The sequence below is a fragment of the Aquarana catesbeiana genome, linkage group LG08 (genome assembly GCF_042186555.1).
Source record: "Aquarana catesbeiana isolate 2022-GZ linkage group LG08, ASM4218655v1, whole genome shotgun sequence".
Lineage (NCBI taxonomy): Eukaryota > Metazoa > Chordata > Amphibia > Anura > Ranidae > Aquarana > Aquarana catesbeiana.
This window is the reverse complement of record NC_133331.1, coordinates 204,740,458-204,760,386: the sequence shown is the minus strand read 5'-3', so window position 1 is coordinate 204,760,386 and position 19,929 is coordinate 204,740,458. Positions and strand designations below refer to the sequence as shown.

General features: G+C 41.4%; 1 protein-coding gene across 1 annotated transcript in view; it reads right to left on the bottom strand.

Annotated features, from left to right (window-relative positions):
* Window positions 1–19,929, bottom strand: part of PLAC9 (placenta associated 9) — an 82,859-nt gene that overhangs the window by 2,853 nt on the left and 60,077 nt on the right. The window contains exon 3 of the mRNA XM_073596841.1: window positions 11,328–11,451. Coding sequence (XP_073452942.1) covers window positions 11,328–11,451 — 124 coding nt within the window. The remainder of the gene's footprint in view (window positions 1–11,327; window positions 11,452–19,929) is intronic.

Sequence of the window (19,929 nt, the reverse complement as noted above, 5' to 3'; positions counted from 1 at the left end):
CAAATCCTCCTTGTACCACAGTATCACTTGTGTTTTTTTTTTTTTTTTTAAGTTAAGTTAGAGATGTATCCACAAATGCATTCCACTTGTAGGTTGCTTTGCTCACCCTTCTATCTAGGTTCTCAGTGTAGTTTAAAGTATAAGTTCACCTTTTGACAAAAAATAATAAATGCACTTTTTTTGTTTGTTTTGGAAGCCTGTAAAGCATTGCACCAGCAATTAGGAGTTGCCATGCAGGTCTCCTGCACACTGTCAGTGTATCGACAGTGCTGTGATAGTTCATTACAAGCCGACAGTCGCAAAGGCTGCTGGACCTTGTAGTATTCCATTCACAGAGCACTGTGAATGAGTTACGCGGCCAGGTGGGTGGAGCCCTGCAATGGCACATCTTTTTTGAATTGTGGCAGCATACACAGGGAGAAGATCTCCGGTCTGCTGTCACATTGGGGATCGAGTGTGGGGGGGTGTCATTCATAACATGTTACACCCTGAATATGGATGTAACATGTTATGAAAACTGAAATTATCCTTTAAAGCCTAGTACACACGGGCCAAATGTCGGGTGGCATCAGCCAGTTCAATAGAAATCCACTGACGTTCAGCCCGTGTGTACTGAAGCTGGTCCAACAGAAGCTGGCGGTTCGATCTGCTTCTGTCAAAGGGGTATGACCAAAAAAGTTCTGCCGACCAGAGTGTTTGGCAGGGGATGGGTTGCTGTACTAACATCGCAGAGTTAGCACAGTGGCTCCTCCTGAGCTGTCAGGTTTTTTTTTGTTCAGCTCTGCTGGGTTGAACAGAAAAAAAAACTAGTAGTGTGTACCAGGCTTAAATGATTTGAAGCCTGCTGTCCATTTTCTTCTGTCAAAGCCTAAAGGTAAACTTTCGGTCATTGTCTTGCTGTAATAAACCCCTGGCCAACTAAGTTTAGAATAGAGGGTATTGCACAATGCTGTGGCAAGGCTGTTTGCTTACCACCACAGAATGGCTTACTCTGGATTCAGCAAGTGTGCCAGAATATCACCTTTCCTCCCTCAATATTCAGTAGTTGGGGGTCATACGGAGATGTACTATCCTTTTATGTACTCAGGTTTAGACAAAAACCCTGCGGACGAATGGAAGCGTTCAAACTTTAACTAATAGGCTAATCGGACCTACTTTCAGTCTGCAGTAGTCCACTGGCAGCGGTAGGTGGCCCTGGCATGCTTCTTTTTATTAGCAATGACTTTTTAATAGTGACATGAACTATAAAAAACCCAAAGCGGAAAGTCTTCTCTTCACAGCTGAACTTGACCACTGTTAAAGCTGAAGTTCATTTTTTTTTTCTTGGGATACAACACCAAACCCATTCCTTACATGTAATGCTGTGTATCCTATTACCTGCAGATGGCTGCTTCTGATAAAATCCTCCATTCAGCATCTCCTTCATTGCCACCTGATACTGACCTGAGCAGTTATCTTTCAGTGCTATGAAGGTTCACAGCAGCCGCTGCTACTGAGAAAAGTTGTGCCACTCATTCTGCCTTCTTCGCTATTCATATTGCTTGTATTACTGCTCTCACACAATACATTATACTGTTTGAAAAGGGCAGGAAAAAGTTGAATGACAGTTTCTCCACTACCCATTCAAAGGACACATTGCATTGCAGGAGAATATGAATGGCAGAACTTTTCTCAGTAGCAGCCAGTTAACGCTCACAGCTCCGGAAGATAGCTGCTTAAGACAGCATCCAGTGGTCATGAAGGAGGCACTGTAGGGTAGATTTTATTTGTATTTTTTAACCAGAAGCAGCTCCCCGCAGGTTATGGGATACATCACATTACACATAACTAATGTGTGTGGTAGTGTATATACAAAAACAAACAAACAGCTTAAGTCCTACCTATCCGAACACTTGTACAAAGGGCTGTCTGTGCCTGCATGGGATGCACAGGTTTTCTGTGCATCTGCATGCAGGTAGTCCCATTCTAGTCTATTGGGATGCAGCAGCAGCTACACAGACGCTGTTCCCAAATCCCCAAACACATATTGTCTGCAATCGTGGACACACACCAACATAGCTGTGTCCTTGCAGCCACTGCGTCCCAATAGACATGAATGGAACTGCCTGCATGCAGATGCACGGAACACCTGTACATCCTGTGTGGGCAAAGACAGCCCTTTGTATAAGTGTACAGATAGATACATCCGTGTGAATGGGGCCTTAAGTTAAAGTCATATGAGGCCCATATCACACAAGCTATTGACTCTTAGAAACTTGTCTTCAGATCTGCCAGACCTTCAAGGATTCCTCCAGTACCAATTGCTTTTTGATAGTGACTGTAGAATACTACTCACTGACTTCTTTGCAACTTCTCTAAATGAAAGACCTACAACCTTTAGGGCTAGTTCACACCACATGCAGTCCAGTGCATTTTTTTTCTGCATCAAAAACGCATGGAAAGTAGGTTATATGGTTTCAAATGGCATAGTTCACACCAGCGTGGTCAGTTCCAGGGCTTTCCAGTTCCAGAATAAAAGTAGAACATGCTGCATTTCTCATACACTGGAACACAGTAAAATGCATAAAAAATGCACTGGAATGCATCCGGAAACATGTCAAAAACGTGCATGCAGAAACGCATCCGGAACAGCGCTGGAGTGTGTTTTTGTGGTGTGAACCAGGATTATATCTTTGAATTTTGCATTATTTTTGATCCAACCTAAACATTTCATAAGATTGGTTCACACCATAAAGGGGAAAAAAAGCACTTAATGTAACAGTAATGAAATATATTAATAAAAAAAAAATATATGTAAAGTCCAATGAGTAGCAGCTTAATGTGAGATATACACAGAATAAAACATAAATAGGAGAAGCTGCGCTAATTTTAAGGTTTAAATTACTGTCAATTGCTTGTTAGTAAAAAACAATCTCAGATTCCAGTTCTATTCCAAAGCAGACATCAAAGTGAAATTGATCAACAGAATTTGCCACCACCCTAAGAAAAACTTGCTTACCAGATGGCAAGCAAAACTGTGCAGATGGCTATAACCCAGCCAGAGCCTTTGCTTGTATAGGAGATCGTAGGTAAGCTTTAAATGGATGGCTGCATAAGTTCTACATACGCTACTGGCACCGTACGATCTAGGACCATAAGTTCAGCAGCAAACTCAGCAGTAACCCAAGGAGAGAAATCCAACTATAGTGTAATATTGCTTCACTCTGTATTTATTGTATAAAAACTATATTGCACTTACATTTAGAAAGTTAAAATCGCGCATGAAAACAGCAGAGCCGGCCGGCTACAAACAGAACCCGTCCTCCTAGCGAGACAGCGTGGTGATGTCAGCACGTATCCTCCTACAGACGCGTTTCGTCATATGTGACGTTGTCAATGGGGAACAGGTAGCGTGCTGATCCACCACCTTATAAGCAAGAAACCACACCTCGTTCTGAGTCCCATGAGCAGAGTCATAAAATGCCATTTTAGGTCAGGGCAACCCATCTTTATTGTAGGAACGGTGTGTTGGGCATACAATAGAAAGACCACACTTAAAAATTTAATGGATTGTTTATGATCACAGAAATGTTATTTCTTTTTCACATGAATTCTATTTATGTGTAAGGATCACCAAGACACGGTTTTGAAGAGCACTTGACACTTTATTTTTGACCATTTGGATTTATGAATGAACTATATATGATCACAGAATATCTACTTATTTTTGTATATGTGTATTACTAGCACTAATATATACCAGTGTATGCACTAGGCACTTTAAGCACGTTTATTAATTTTGATGCTTAATATTCCATTAATTGTACTGGGAGTATAATATAGGGTTACACAGTGGTATGCAAACATTGCACCCCAGAACAGCGCCACACCTACCTTTTTCCCATTTATACAATCAACATTTGAAGTTTTTGGGGATTGATAGATACACCCCCCATTGGAGGGGTGGGCCTTTAATACGTGGTATTTCAAGATTAGAAATGGCATGGATATATAGGATTAAATGTTACACTCCTTTTGGGCTTAATGTGGAAGTAGATCTCAATGCCTTTTATAGATAATTCTTAATTGTTTTTAATCTGTGTACTTGATGTGAACCCTGTGTAGCTTACCCTACCTAAATCAATATCCTCTTTATATGGGGGGTTCTTTATATATAAATATATATTTTATTTTCCATTTTTTGATTTTTATTGACCAGCACGGTTTGTTTTTTGCTTGTTCATTTTTTGCTGGACAGTTCTCTTGTGATTGGTATGTACCCCCCTTTAAGTGGGGTATCTAGGCAACCACCATTTATGCTCAATTTATTGTTGCCAATTCATATATTTATTTTGTAATGAATTACCAATTTTTAAATCAAAATAATTTTTTCTACTCCTATTTTCTATTTTTTTATTTTTATTATTTTTATTTTTATACTCAATGAGATTAATTTCCTATTGTTTTTTTTTCATTTTTTCATTGGAACATTATTTCATTTTTTTCATTTTTCATATATATTTCCTATGTTTTGGCACTGATCAATTAATTTGTTTAGGCCTGCCTAGTTTCATGTTTCCACTAGATGGCAGTACATGACCCTTGTATTATTATTTTTTAGAATTTTTTAGGATCGTTATATTTAGGCTGGTTTTTTATTGGTGCAATGTTCTAACTGGCCATGATACATTGCTTCCTAGGTCGCTTCCTAGATTATTTGGTTCTTGTCCAATTTTTTATTAGCGTTTTAGTGCTTTTTGGTCATCTTATATTTCCGCTCTGGATAATCGGTGTTGCCACACATGCTTCACATCGAGGCGTGGTTTCTGTGTGTATTTAAAACGATGAGTCAGAGCGTCGTCCGTTCCCTTGATGACGTCTTTCTAAGACGTACCGTACCTCGGAAGGTTGACGCGCTGACGTCATCGCTGTGTGTCTCGTCTCGGACGGGTGTTCGCCTGCCGGCCGGCTGCTATTATTTTAATCCATGCTTTTACATTCTGCTATCTACGTAAGTGCAATACTTTATTAAATAAACTGTTCATACATATTGATTTGCGCTATGGAGAGCCGTGTTTTTATTCTTTTTGGGTCCTCCCTTCTGCCTGTATACTGATCTTTCGAATGGAGCTACCCTGATGTGCTTGGCTGCCTGGTTATTCTGGTCATGCTCTCTCCATACTGTTAATCCTTATAGGACGCCACTACGATCGCGTGCCTGCTGGTAAGCATTCAATTTATCTGGTGGAGAATTTTATCTCATGTGGTGCTATTGGAAGGATTTGCCCACTTCATTGCATTTTATGGGACTTTTTTTGGAATTCACTTTTGGACTTTATTATTTTATTGACTTAATATTTTTTATACACAGTTATGTTTGTGTTTTTTCTTATATTATTTATGTGATCCTTCAGAGATCCATACACAATTTGGTTATAGCTTTGGTTTTGGTTTGTAGTTCCTACCCACTCAACATTTGAAGTCAGGTTGATCACACATGATTTTTGTACACTGTCAAGTGGGTGACAGGATGGTTTTTCAGTGTAGGACTTCAACTGCGAGACATGGAGGAGGTCTGATGCTTTGTCTGCAGCTTTGGTGCTGGATCCAGAGTCTGTGACTTGTACAGAATGACTGAAAAGACCTACCACAGCACCATGCAATCCCCACTGTTCTATATTCAATCAGGGGTAACCCTACAGCAAGTGAAAACTGAACTGCTTTAGATGAAATTAAGATGATAGGCTTCAAATCATATGTGAGTTTGGTTGTCATATCTGCAAAATTTAGTTCCTCTGTATCAAAAATGTCTTATAAATGTTGTTAGGGCCCATTCATACCAACAGGCGTGGGTTATGTTCTGTATGGTGTGCGCTGTGTAGGGGGTGGAGGATGTTCAGACAAAATTGTGTGAAGATTCAATACTATTATCCTATCATGTGAAGATGAAATAAGTAAACAGATTAATTACCCGTTCATGTAAAAAGAAAAGGGAATTTTAACATCATTTATTTGTTAACATTCTCAACTTGTTTAGTATACTAGCCTCAAATTGTTCATGATTGACAGATCCAGGTTGGTTTAAAAAAATAAATAAAAATCTTGATGGTTAACAGGTTGTTTTTTTTTACTACCATTAAAGACTAAAAATTTAAAGCTGGCAATTAATTACCGTAATTGGCACTGCAGGAATTTCTTATAAAAAATATGAACTCCACTTGTTATTAAATTGAAACATGATATAGGTTGAGTACCCTGACTTTGAGACATTAGTTTACTGGCTATGAAATGCAAAAAGTGCCTTCATGTGGACAATATCCACGTCATGTAGACAACTTTAGGAGGAAATCATTTATAAGGCTGCCTATATTTGCCTTGGGTTTAATGGGCCATTGCATTACAGTATCACTTTTTTTTGTTGGTCCTGCAGTGAAGAAATACAGAACCTCTCTACCCACAAAAGATTTCTCCAAGGTCGTATGAAGATTCTGCCGGAAGACACAGGGTATCATGAGTCCTACTTGTGACTATATGGGAAATTCATGGGTCAGTTTCAGCTATGCTCAGAGAAGGGGGGCTCAACAGCAGTAAAGCCCTTCAAGCGGAGGTCCGCTGAAAAAAAATATTAAAAGCCAGCAGCTACAAATACTGCAGCTGCTGACTTTTAATATATGGACACTTACCTGTCCAGGGGGCCCACAATGTCGGCAGCCGAAGCCGATCCGTCCTTCAGCTCTCGGCTGCTGCTGCCGCCATCCTCAGTAAGGGAATAAGGAAGTGAAGCAGTGCGGCTTCACTTCCTGGTTCCCTACTGCGCATGCGAGTCGTGCTGCGCGTCCTCTCTGGTCTCTGCTGTGTTCTGTGTCTCACACAATACAGCGGGGGAGGATGGGGTAGGCGCCGGAAGTGGCGTAGGTCACCGCAAGCGCCGCGGTGATCTATGCCAGGAAGTGGGAGCAAATACCTGTATTAGACAGGTATCTGCTCCCTCCTCCCCCCTGAAAGGTGCCAAATGTGACATCGGAGGGGGGGAGGAATCCAAAAAGTGGAAGTTCCATTTTTGGGTAGAACTCCACTTTCAGGAATGGAATCCGTCCCCACGCCCTATTAACCAGGCCTCTTTTTCAGATAAAAATCAAAAAAAGACTGCGCTAAAAAGAGAACACATAATTGACAACATATATGATTATGTAGATAATAAAAAATTCAATCAATCAGGTGATCAAAACAAATATTGTGAGTATAAACAATACAGTAAAAATGAATTATCAATGTAGTAAACCAAGTATAACACAAAATTGTAATATTGAAAACAAATGTGTCAAATGGCAAAAAGTATCCAAAAGTATAGTGGAAATGTTCGAAGGGAATTAGTCCTTAGAGCCAAAGCAGATAGAATAGGTGATCCTACGGTTAAACACCCAGCACCCAGTGAGAAATCCTCCACCTTAATAGATGTACGCTTACCAGAGGTAAGCTAGATAACAGCTTATCTGTGGACATCCACACAGGGGACACAACTCCTTAGATCTCTTCACACGGAAGGGGCAGACAGGAACTTTCTTTCAGTAACCTCAAACAGCATGCCAGGGGGACCAGATCAAATGGACTCCCCTGTCAATGACATGGAGTCATGAAGGCAGTGTGCCACCCAGGGCATGTGGAAAGATATCCCAACAGTCTGAACTTCTAGGTTGGACTCCGCGGAGATTCCAGAAATCAGCAGATGGATCCTCGCGGTAGGTACACACAATCAGAGTCTGGAAGATGGGATATCCATCGTATGGCAGAAGTTAGGCATTCACTCCCATCCGGATGGTATGTGAAAAGAAAGAATGTGCTTCCACATAGTGCAGATAAAAGGGGGTGTTTTTATTGCCGACTTCTAGTTGCTCCGGATCGGCGGCCGCTCCACACCACAGGTCAGGTCTGCGTTACATCCTGTTTGTCGATTGTAACGCAGACCTGACCTGTGGTGTGGAGCGGCCGCCGATCCGGAGCAACTAGAAGTCGGCAATAAAAACACCCCCTTTTATCTGCACTATGTGGAAGCACATTCTTTCTTTTCACATACCATCCGGATGGGAGTGAATGCCTAACTTCTGCCATACGATGGATATCCCATCTTCCAGACTCTGATTGTGTGTACCTACCGCGAGGATCCATCTGCTGATTTCTGGAATCTCCGCGGAGTCCAACCTAGAAGTTCAGACTGTTGGGATATCTTTCCACATGCCCTGGGTGGCACACTGCCTTCATGACTCCATGTCATTGACAGGGGAGTCCATTTGATCTGGTCCCCCTGGCATGCTGTTTGAAGTTACTGAAAGAAAGTTCCTGTCTGCCCCTTCCGTGTGAAGAGATCTAAGGAGTTGTGTCCCCTGTGTGGATGTCCACAGATAAGCTGTTATCTAGCTTACCTCTGGTAAGCGTACATCTATTAAGGTGGAGGATTTCTCACTGGGTGCTGGGTGTTTAACCGTAGGATCACCTATTCTATCTGCTTTGGCTCTAAGGACTAATTCCCTTCGAACATTTCCACTATACTTTTGGATACTTTTTGCCATTTGACACATTTGTTTTCAATATTACAATTTTGTGTTATACTTGGTTTACTACATTGATAATTCATTTTTACTGTATTGTTTATACTCACAATATTTGTTTTGATCACCTGATTGATTGAATTTTTTATTATCTACATAATCATATATGTTGTCAATTATGTGTTCTCTTTTTAGCGCAGTCTTTTTTTGATTTTTCTTTGTATATATGTGTGCACGCCTCACTTTAGGACTGCAGCTTGAAATATCCTACTAATTATTAGTAGCACATCTTTAAGAGTAGCGCGGTAATTTTTTGTGGTTTATTTTCTCTTTTTCAGATATGTTGTTTACAAGTTAAAAACAATTTTTTTGCTAGAAAATTACTTAGAACCCACAAACATTATACATTTTTTTTCTAACACCCTAGAGAATAAAATGGAGGTCATTGCAATACTTTATGTCACACCGTATTTGCGCAGCGGTCTTACAAGGGCACTTTTTTTTGGGGAAAAAATACACTTTTTTGAATTAAGAAATAAGACAACAGTAAAGTTAGCTGAATTTTTTTTTATATTGTGAAAGATAATGTTACGCCGAGTAAATTGATACCCAACATGTCACGCTTTAAAATTGCGCTCCTGGAATGGCGACAAACTTTTACCCTTAAAAATCTCCATAGGCGACGTTTAAAAAATTCTACAGGTTGCATGTTTTGAGTTACAGAGGAGGTCTAGTGCTAGAATTATTGCTCTCGCTCTAACAATCGTGGCGATACCTCACATGTGTGGTTTGAACACCGTTTTCATATGCGGGCGCTGCTCACGTATGTGTTCGCTTCTGCACGCGAGCTCGTCGGGATGGGGCTTAAAAAAAAAAAACATTTTTAATTCTTATTTATTTTACTTTATTTTATTTATTTTACCTTGTTTTTTTTTGTTTTTTAAATTGGGTCACTTTTATTCCTATTAAAAGGAATGTAAACATCCCTTGTAATAGAGAAAAGCATGACAGGTCCTCTTAAATATGAGATCTGGGGTCAAAAAGACCTCAGATCTCATATTCACACAAAAATTTTTTTAAAAATAACAAAAAAAAATGACCCTTTAAGAGCTATAGGCGGAAGTGACGTTTTGACGTTGCTTCCGCCCTGCTATTGTAGTACTCGTCTCCATACCCAGCCACGGACATGACCCGATCACCTCTGCCGTGACCGATGGCTCCGGTAAGCGGCAGAGGGCACGAGAGAGCGCCGGGAGGGGGGCCCTCTCTCCCGCCACCGATAACAGTGATCTTGCGGCGAATCCACTGTAGAGACCACCATTATCGTAAACCGGACTGCCGCCTGAAGATGAGGATATCTGGGTAATGGCAGCTAGTTGCTGCCATAACAGAGATATCCCGCTTCAAAGTGCCAACGTATATAGTCGTGTGGTGGTCCAGAAGTGGTTAATCAGATCATGTTGTAGGTGGGGTTTTCTTTAAGATTATGTGAGATGGGAAAAATGGACTATTGCATTCAAAATGCAGTCATAGTAAAAGTCACCTAGACTGGGCCCATCTATAAAGTGTTTGTCAGCTCTAACAATGACCATCTCCTGTATCATGTTTGCAGTCTCTGACTATCTCCTGTACCATGTCCGTAGCCTCTGACCACCTCCTGTACCATGTCTGTAGCCTCTGACCACCTCTTATATCAGGGACGCAGCCTCTGACCACTTCCTGTATCATGGCTGCAGCCTCTGACCACCTCCTGTATCTTGTATACAGCCTCTAACCTTCTCTTGTATCATGGCCGCAATCTATGACCATCTCTTGTCTTTTATCATGTCTGCAGTCTTTGAGGGGGGGGGTCTGGAGAGGAGTGGGAGTGCTGCCAGGATGGGGGTTACAGGAGGATTTAAACATGTGTGGACTGTGGAGAGGAGACTATAGGAAAAAACCAAAGTCGCCAAGCTGGAGCCGTCTGACCGAGCCTTGCATGGTGCACCTGAGAGGAGGTGTGTGACAGTGTCACCAGGCCAGTCTGAGGGGGGAGGTCACTGATGTAAAGGGGGAAGTGAATCCAATAATGTAAGGGTGCACTGATACTGCGGAAGGTGGACGCTGGTCACAAGAGTGCCCCCCACATCAGAGTTACATCAGAGTCTACAGGATTCCCCCTTACAGTGCAAGGGGGAACTCTGCGGACCCTGATGTAAAGGGGAACGCAGTGGACTCTGATATAAGGTGGTCTCTGGTCACCAGAGCCCCCCCTTACATCAGAATTCTGCCCTAGATCATGATCTGCAGCGTTCCCCTTTACATAAGAGTTCCCTTGCACTGTAAGGAGGAATCATGCAGACTGATGTAAGGGGGAACTCTGTGCTGGCTGGGTTATAGTAACCTGACCTTCATGTAAATGGAGAAATATGTTTTTTGACGTTTGTTTAAAACACATTGCTAATAGCACTAGCTACAAGTTTATAGTTTATTTGCACTGTTTAGCACTGAAAACTGTCATTTTAGGTACTTTTTTGCAGTGTCAGTAAAAAAAGTGGCTCTGTCAGTCAGATATACTGCATATGGGTTTTTTTTATTTTTATTTGCCATGACATACACTTTGAACTCTGGCCCTTTTATTGCAGTTTAATCTCTATGTAATAAAATAATCTTCAAAAAAACTTTAAAGTTAAAAAAAAAATTTAAATGTTCAAAAGTAAATGTACCAGAATGTTAACTTGTCCAGCACCAAATTGTGTGTTGATGTTACACTAAGTGGTTCTTTAGGGGCACACAGATTGCAATTATTTTCCATCCACTAACCTTCCTCAAATATATCCAAGAGAGGACCACTAGGCGCGACTGAGAGGGCCCAGGAAGATCCAGAAATTGCATCCAGAACAGAGTTCACTTCAGAGTACAGGTACTCCACCGTTTTTTCTACTCGCTGTGCAGATAAAAATAAAAAGTATAATGAGTACTGGAATAGCTGTATATAGTAGTGACATATAGCATACCTTTGTATCAAGCATTTGCACCAATATAACAAAACAGACTTTTTATACTTTTTTTGACCAGTGGGCATAAGATTTCAAAGTCACTTATGATGAATAGCACGCAGTAGCAATCCATCCATAAGGACGCACGGGCGCCGCCCCCTCTCTCTAGCCACCCCCTCTATGACCAATGGAAAGATTCATGCATAGCATGAATCTATCCATGGCCGCAGCTGACAAACCCCTATTCAGGCGCCCAGCCCCTTCCTGGGCGCCAGAATTACAGCGGCAGGGGGTGTTTTTGAAGAACCTGATTAGAGCCACAGGCTCTAATAGGCGTCAAAAACGGTGACCTGAGAACGCCATGCTTGGCGCTCGCAGTTTACCCAGGTGTGTTAGAACAGTGAATGAATATACACTTTTCTAACAATGAACCGCCTCTCCGTCAATCCGGTACTCGGGTATGTTACCCGTCACCTGATTGACTGAAACGACAGGTGCTGTTATTGGACGCCTATCAGGCATCCAATGGTCTTTAGGAGAGGACGGGAGGAGAGGAGGGGTGAAGATCCATGGAGGACACTGCTCACCGTCACCCGCTGCCCCACCGAGACAGGGTAAGTACCGAGCAGACGGTGAATAGGCGCAGGGGGGATCACAGTGGCGGCATTCGATGGACACAGTGGCAGAATTCAATGGACACAGTGGGAGCATTCGATGGGCACAGTGGGAGCATTTGGTGGCACAGTGGCAGCATTTGATGGGCATAGTTGGAGCATTGATGGCAAAGTGGCAGCGTTTGATGGGCACAGTGGCTGCATTTGATGGGCACAGTGGCTGCATTTTATGGGAACAGTGGCTGCATTTTATGGGAACAGTGGCTGCATTTTATGGGCACAGTGGAAGCATTTGATGGGCACAGTGGCTGTGTTTGATGGCACAGTGAGGCTGCAATTGATAGGTTTTTTCCAGAATTTTTCAGTTTGTTTGGGCCCCATCTCAAATAAAAATGTTGAGCACCAACCGCCACTGAACAATAAAGCTGAACTCCAGGGATGATTTTTATTGCATAATTACATTGGTCAAGCTTGGAGCAATGTAAGTTTGCATATCTCATACTGAGGGGCTGCTGACAATAACTTTAGTAGTCAGTGAACAGTGATAGCTGTAACTTTCAGCATCCTGTGCAGAACGGCATCCCCTCTGCCCCCTTAATGCAGGCTTGCTTGGCCCTATCACCATTCACAGAATACCATGTATTTTGTTTTTATGTATATTTTTCAGTAAATACAAGGCGTTCTCTGTTCTGATGAGGTGGAGATTGTGACGTTCCTCTCTCTCCTTTTCACCTAATCCAGTCCGAGAAAAGTGATGTTTTTATTTTTTTTAAATACAAGAAATTCTGTGACTGGTGAGTGTTGAGCGCCAGGGCCGGTACTAGACTATTTTGCGCCCTAGGCAAGACCACCTACTTTCATCCCCCCAAAAATAAAATGTGACCTGCGTCCAGTATAACATATATTGTCCAGTATAAAATATATAATACACTACCAATAATAGTGATACTATCTGCCACATGCACACCCAGCATACATTAGACAAGACACATTCAGAGGCAAGTAGGGGAAATTGAAGCAATTAGTGTCCTGGCAGATGATGTTTGTACACACTGGGACTTGTAGTTTTCCAGCAGGTCACACACTTGACATTACCTGTTTGAGGCTCACCAGTCGTCCAGGGTTCTCCTTCGCTATGATGTCAATAGAGATGAGGGAGCACACGCTGCCACGTCACTGACAGCTCCAGTCACCTAGCACCACACCACTGAGGTCAGCGCGGCAGCCAGGCTGCCCCGAAATTGATTTGTCGGGTGTGCGGATGTGGCTGCAGTGAATTATGTGTTCGGCAGTTGAGGGGGAGCTGTGTACTGGGGAGGGGACAAGGTGCCCGCCTCCTCCACCCGCCTAAATAACCATGAACTTCCAGTGTCTCCCTCCTAATACGCCAAGCTGCTGTTGACGTCCTCTGCAACCCTCACCCCCCTCCCGTGTTGGGCGTCCGTGGCGGCTGCTGCTTTCTCCGGATTGGCCAGCAGAGAGTCAGTCAGCTCTCCAGCCCCGTGTAGGGTGACGGCCTTCAGCCCCTCATGTTCCACGGCCAGGCTATTAAGGAAACCAGCAGCCTTAGCTTCTCCCTAGGCGGCTGCCTACTTCGCCTAGCGGTAGCGCTGGCCCTGCATACATAACTACAAACATGTACACTTGTATAGAAATAGACAGAAATATCTGATGGCAAGTGACAGTGCGTGACAGGCCCAATCTTGGAATCATTATTGTCAGATGTTACATGGCCAATACACACTACCACACTAATACAATTGAATTCATCATTACTGTACATATGTCTAAAAATGGACTCACAGATTAAAGAAGCTTTTAAAAAAACAACTCTCATAAATTTTACAATGAAATGAGGCGCCAATGCTGTCATGTGTTCCGTCTCCTACATATACAGGATGGCATACATTTTTATAATGGTGGTGCGGGAGCAATGACCTGCACAGAGGCAGCCTGAAAGGGGATAGACAAGAAGGAAAGGCAGTGTAATCATAGGTAAGTGGACTTGTTTATGTGTTATGTACTTTTGTTGTTTTGGGGGGGGGGGCACTTTAAGACATATAATAGTTACTAGAGGATTGCAGGGGAAAGAAGTGGAAAGAAGACATACAGTATATAATAAGTTTGTCATTTTTGAAAAAAAGTTACTGACCAAGCTTAGATTTTTGACAAAATACACATTTTAAAGCACAATTAGCACATGCCAGTTGAATCAAAGTCAAAAAGTATCTTCTTGCTTTCACTGGTGGAGGGGAGATAATATGTGATGTGCCATTTTTACACTTCATGCACACAGGACATCACTTTTCCAGGCATTTGACTAGGGCTGCAACTAACAATTATTTTCATAATCGATTAGTTGGCTGATTATTGCCTAAATTAATCGGCTAAAAACCTAAAAAAAAAAGGTGTTTAATTTAATTAAAGTGATTGTAAACGATCACCTTGTAAAACAACCTATTCAGTTTAAAATAAAATGGAAATGCAAAACATTTTTGTATAGATATAAAAAAAAAAAACATTATAAATATATTTTAATAACCAGTTATTTGGTTAGGAAACAAAATATTTTTAATCCACTCTGAGAATAACAGAAGAGTATACTGTATATACTATTAGGGGATGAATCTTTTACATATCAGGATCAGATCAAAATTTTTATATAAAGAAAAATAAAAGTAAAAAAGACCAAAAACGCTGTTTTGCAGATTTTCAGACAGGATTGCAATATAATAGTATGCATGAAAGAGCCCCTTTTCATCCCTGCACCTGCTGTCACTAAGACATTTAGTAGCAGCATCATGCTTTTTGTATCACCTGTCATGATGGGGTTAAAAAAAAAAAAAAAAAATAGCCCTTCATAGTACAAAAACAGCAGATAATTACTACTATAAGGGGTAGTATATATATATATATATATATATATATCTGCACAGTACCACTTCTGTCAGGGCTCATGCACACAGCCACAAAAAATGCAGCTTTTTTATCAGCTGTGTCTAACCTTGGATACTTGTCCCTAACAGCATGTAACTGCTTAGTCTGTGACTACATGCGAACAGTGGTGACCACTGTCAACCTACCATTAGTTTAAAAAAACACTTTCACCCCAAGGACGTCATACGACGTTTTTGACTTTCAGTGGGAATATCTGAATGATGCCTGCAGCTGCAAGCATCATTCAGATATCCTTGTTTTTAGTTGGCGATTCTGTGCTCCATAAGAACGATCATAGCGGCAGTTCCGCCACTTGATCTTTCTTACAGGCATCCCCCCCTCCTGCCGCCATCTGGTGCTTCTCCGGGCTCTCCCGTGCCATCGGGGACCTGGAGAACGAATCCGCCGCCGCCGGATGACGACCCTAGAGATTTCCGGTGACCAGATGGTCACCAGTCATCTCTATGACCGTCGGAGGCCCGGGCGTGATGTTATGCCGTCACGTCCGGGCCGCGATTGTAAACAAAGCCGCGATAGCGGCTGGTAAGCACGAGATCGTGAATTATTTCTTTTGATCTGATGCTTTCCAGCCTGGAGGAGAGATGTGGGGTCTTATTGACCCCGCATCTCTCCATAAAGAGGACCTGTCACACACCATTCCTATCACAAGGGATGTTTACATTCCTTGTAATAGGAATAAAAAAACCTCCTCTGTAACTCTAAACTGGTAATCTGAAAAAAATTAAAGCCTCGCCTATGGAGATTTTTAAGTACCAAAGTTTGGTGCCATTCCATGAGTGTGCGCAATTTTAAAGCATGACATGTTGGGTATCTGTTTACTCTGCGTAACATCATCTTTCACATTATACAAAAAAATTGGGCTAACTTTACTGTTTTATTATTTTTTAATTCATGAAACTTTTTTTTTTTCCAAAAAAAAGCGTTTGAAAAATTGTTTGGCAAATACCATGCGAGATAAAAAGTTGCAACAACCACCATTTTATTCCCTAGGGTGTCTGCTAAAAAAACATATTTTATATATATATATATTGTTAGAGGTTTCTGAGTAATTTGCTAGCAAAAAAGATATGATTTTTACATGTAGGAGACGAATGCCAGAACAGGCTGGTATAGAAGTGGTTAAATGGGCTGAGCATCTGCCGCTATTCGCATATCCCTGGGATAGCAATCAGCAGTATTCTAAATACAATAAAAAACACAAACACCTTTGTTTAGAAAAATAGTTGGACGAGGCCTTTATTATTATTATTGGCTTTAATAAATAGGTAAAGTTTAAATTAACCACTTAAGCCCCGGACCATTTGGCTGCCTAAAGACCCCAGCACTTTTTGTAATTCGGCACTGCAAAGCTTTAACTGACAATGGCACGGTCGTGCGGTGTGGCTCCCAAACAAAATTGACGTCCTTTTTTCCCACAAATAGAGCTTTCTTTTGGTGCTATTTGATCACCTCTGCGTTTTTTTTTTTTTTGTGCTATAAACAAAAAAAAGCGTCAATTTTGAAAAAAAAGCAATATTTTTTACTTTTTGCTATTATAAATATCCCCAAAAAATATATAATTTTTTTTTTCTCAGTTTAGGCCGATATGGTAAAAAAAAAATCGAAAGTGTTTATTGATTGGTTTGCGCAAAAGTTATAGCGTTTACAAAATAGGGGGTAGTTTTATAGCATTTTTATTAATAATTTTTTTTTTACTAGTAATGGTGGCGATCAGCGATTTTTATCGTGACTGCGACATTATGGCGGACACATCGGACACTGTTGACGCCATTTTGGGACCATTGTCATTTATACAGCGATCAGTGCTATAAAAATGCACTGATTACTGTAAAAATGACACTGGCATTGAAGAGGTTAACCAGTAGGGGGCGCTGAAGGGGTTAAGTGTGTCCTAGGGATGTGTCCTAACTGTGGGGGGGATGGGCTACGTGTGACATGACACTGATCACTGCTCCCGATCACAGGGAGCTGTGATCAGTGTCCTGTCACTAGACAGAACGGGGAAATACTTGTTTACATCAGCATTTCCCCGTTCTTCCTCCCCGTGAGACGATCGCGGTACTCCTGGTGGACATTGAGTCCGTGGGACCCACAGTCACACTCACGGAGCTCGCGTCGGGCGTGCGCGTGCCCACAATGCCGTGTCTTAAAGGTGACGTACCTATACATTGATATGCCCAGCCGTGCCATTCTGCCGATGTGTATCGTTGTGCAGCGGTCAGCAAGTTGTTAAAACACGTAAAAATAGCTCAGCCACTATGGCTCAAGCTGTAAAATCAAATAAAAAGGAAATCTCCCCACTTTCAAACATATAACACATTATATTATTTTTATAATGTTAACTTGCACCATAATAGCTAACCTTACTGAGCTGGTGCAAAGGGCATCATATTGTGGTAGGCAGCACACTCTCTGTGCACTTGCTTAGTTTGCACCCTATGACTGGATATTAGACAACCATACTTTGAATTTGTCATATTTAATTATATTAAAAAGTCTTTTACCTGGTAACTGCTACTGAACCCCCCAGAACAAAAAATGATCTACGCCCCTGGTTCATACAAATATTTGTATGAAAATCCTCATCAGTACATTTGATGGCATGAAGAACATCAGTTTGATCCTACTAATGATTAGAAAATCGATTGAACTTTCTTAAAATGAACATTTTCAAATAAAATTCTACTAGCACATGGCCTTGTTGAAGTGATTATTGTGAATAATGAATTGCTGCTTTTGTGTTTGAATTGATGTCTGAATTATATTGATTCAACTAGAAAAGGGTGGCAGTCCTATACAGATGTAATGTACAGGGGGTCCCCGGGTTACAAACAAGATAGGGACTGTAGGTTTGTTCTTAAGTTGAATCTGTTTCTAAGTCGGAACAGGTAAATTTTTTAAGTGTAGCTCCAGCCAAAAAATCTATTTTTAAGTTTTGTAGATAGCATAGGGAAGGGTTATCACTCCTGTAACATTTGTTTTGCTGTCTGTGCCCCTGTTCAGAAGATTTCACCTCACTTTCTGTCCCAATGACAATTGGATTTTGAAAATTTGGGGTTAATAGGGAAATAAGGATAGGTGATAAAGCATCAGTGGAGACACCTTTTACCCATATTAACTCTTACAGGAGTGAATTTCCCTTCCTAGGGGTAGATTTCCTCTCACTTCCTGTTGTCTCCCTCCGTTTGTAAGTAGGAGTCGTTTGTAAGTCGGATGTTTGTAAGTAGGGGACCCCCTGTATCTAGGTTTTCTTTTAACAACTTCTTTACTATTGTCTGTCAAGTACACTAGTATAGTTAATTTTGTATAATCTACAGGACTGAGCAAGAAGAAGCACATTTGAAAAAAAATGTGCATGGCTAAAATAGCCATACTCGGTTCTTTTTATGATTACATCATAGCTCCCAACTTTTTGAGATGGGAATGAGGGACACCTTTTAGCAAAAGTATGCAGGCATAGGACACACCCCTTGCCACGCCTCCCTAAAGGAGAACTGTATAAAAAAGTAAGATTGGTTAAACCCACAAGTGCTTTTTTTTACCACTACTATTCCTTTATATTGGCTTTTGGAATTTATAAATTCAGCAATTTATCAGATGAAAGGTTTAGCGTTGGAAAACACTTTTTGATAGATAAAAAATGCATTTTATATACAACTATATAGATCAGACCAAAATGAGGGGCAAATGAGGAGGGATGAGGGACAGAGGGACATTGCTCCAAATCCGGGACAGTCCCTCAAAATCAGGGACAGTTGGGAGCTATGTTACGTTTCTCTACAAATACATTACTTAGATGTTTAAAGTGGTATTAAACCCACAAGCAAGCATCTATTATATTACAGTTAACCATTTCTTACTCTTTCTTTCCCTTTTCACCTGGTGATGTAACCAGTAGGTCTGTTTTTCAAAACAACAAGAGGTGCTGATCAGATCAGATTTTATTTATTTCTGTAAAACCTTTATCCTAAAGAAAAAAAAAAAGTGCTGGAACTGCAGTGTTAGCTGGAGATTGGCTTCAATTTGTTAGAGTATATAAATCTGATAGTTCATCTAATACCCCCTCTCCCCAGGCTGACAATGGTGCTATCCAATGGTGCCCCTGTGCTCCTTCATCCAGAGTGGGGACACTCTAATACAGGAGGTGTATTACTGGTCAGATCCCCAGGTGAAAACAGAGGGAAAACGCCTAAAGAAAACTAATGCAGCCACCACATCTAATAATTGGTAAGCTCCAATATATAACATTTCGGGTTCTGGATTTAATACCGCTTTAAAAAAGAAGTATTTTTTTTTTTTTTTTTTGGTATTCATACTTACCTCAGTGGATGTAGCATCAGACTGATGCTGCATCTATCCCCCAGCGTCTATGCACGGAGAACCAAGCCACCGAACACCGCCGATGGCTCGGTTCTCACTCCTCCCCGAGCAGAGCGATGCTGACTGTCAGTCAGCATCGCTTCTGCTCTACTTCTCAGTGCTGTGCCATGGAGGGGCGGGGAGTGGCCATTTCAGCGGCTCACTGAAACTGTCATCAATCAAGGCAGCTGGCGGATCCCGACTGATGGCAGTGACGTCAGCGAAGAACGGACTTCAGACCGCTCGCCGCTGAAAATGGGTCACAGGAGTGCAAAACGAATTGCACTCCTGTGACCCAGAGGAGAAGCCCAGCCTAAAAAGCTCAGGCTAGACTTCTCCTTTAAACACACTGCAGCCTTTGCTCCATGGATAGACAAGCTATGAAGCAGGGGTATATTTCCGTGGTAAAGATATGTACAGTATCTAACAAAAGTGAGTACACCCCTCACATTTTTGTAAATATTTTATTATAACTTTTCATGTGACAACACTAAA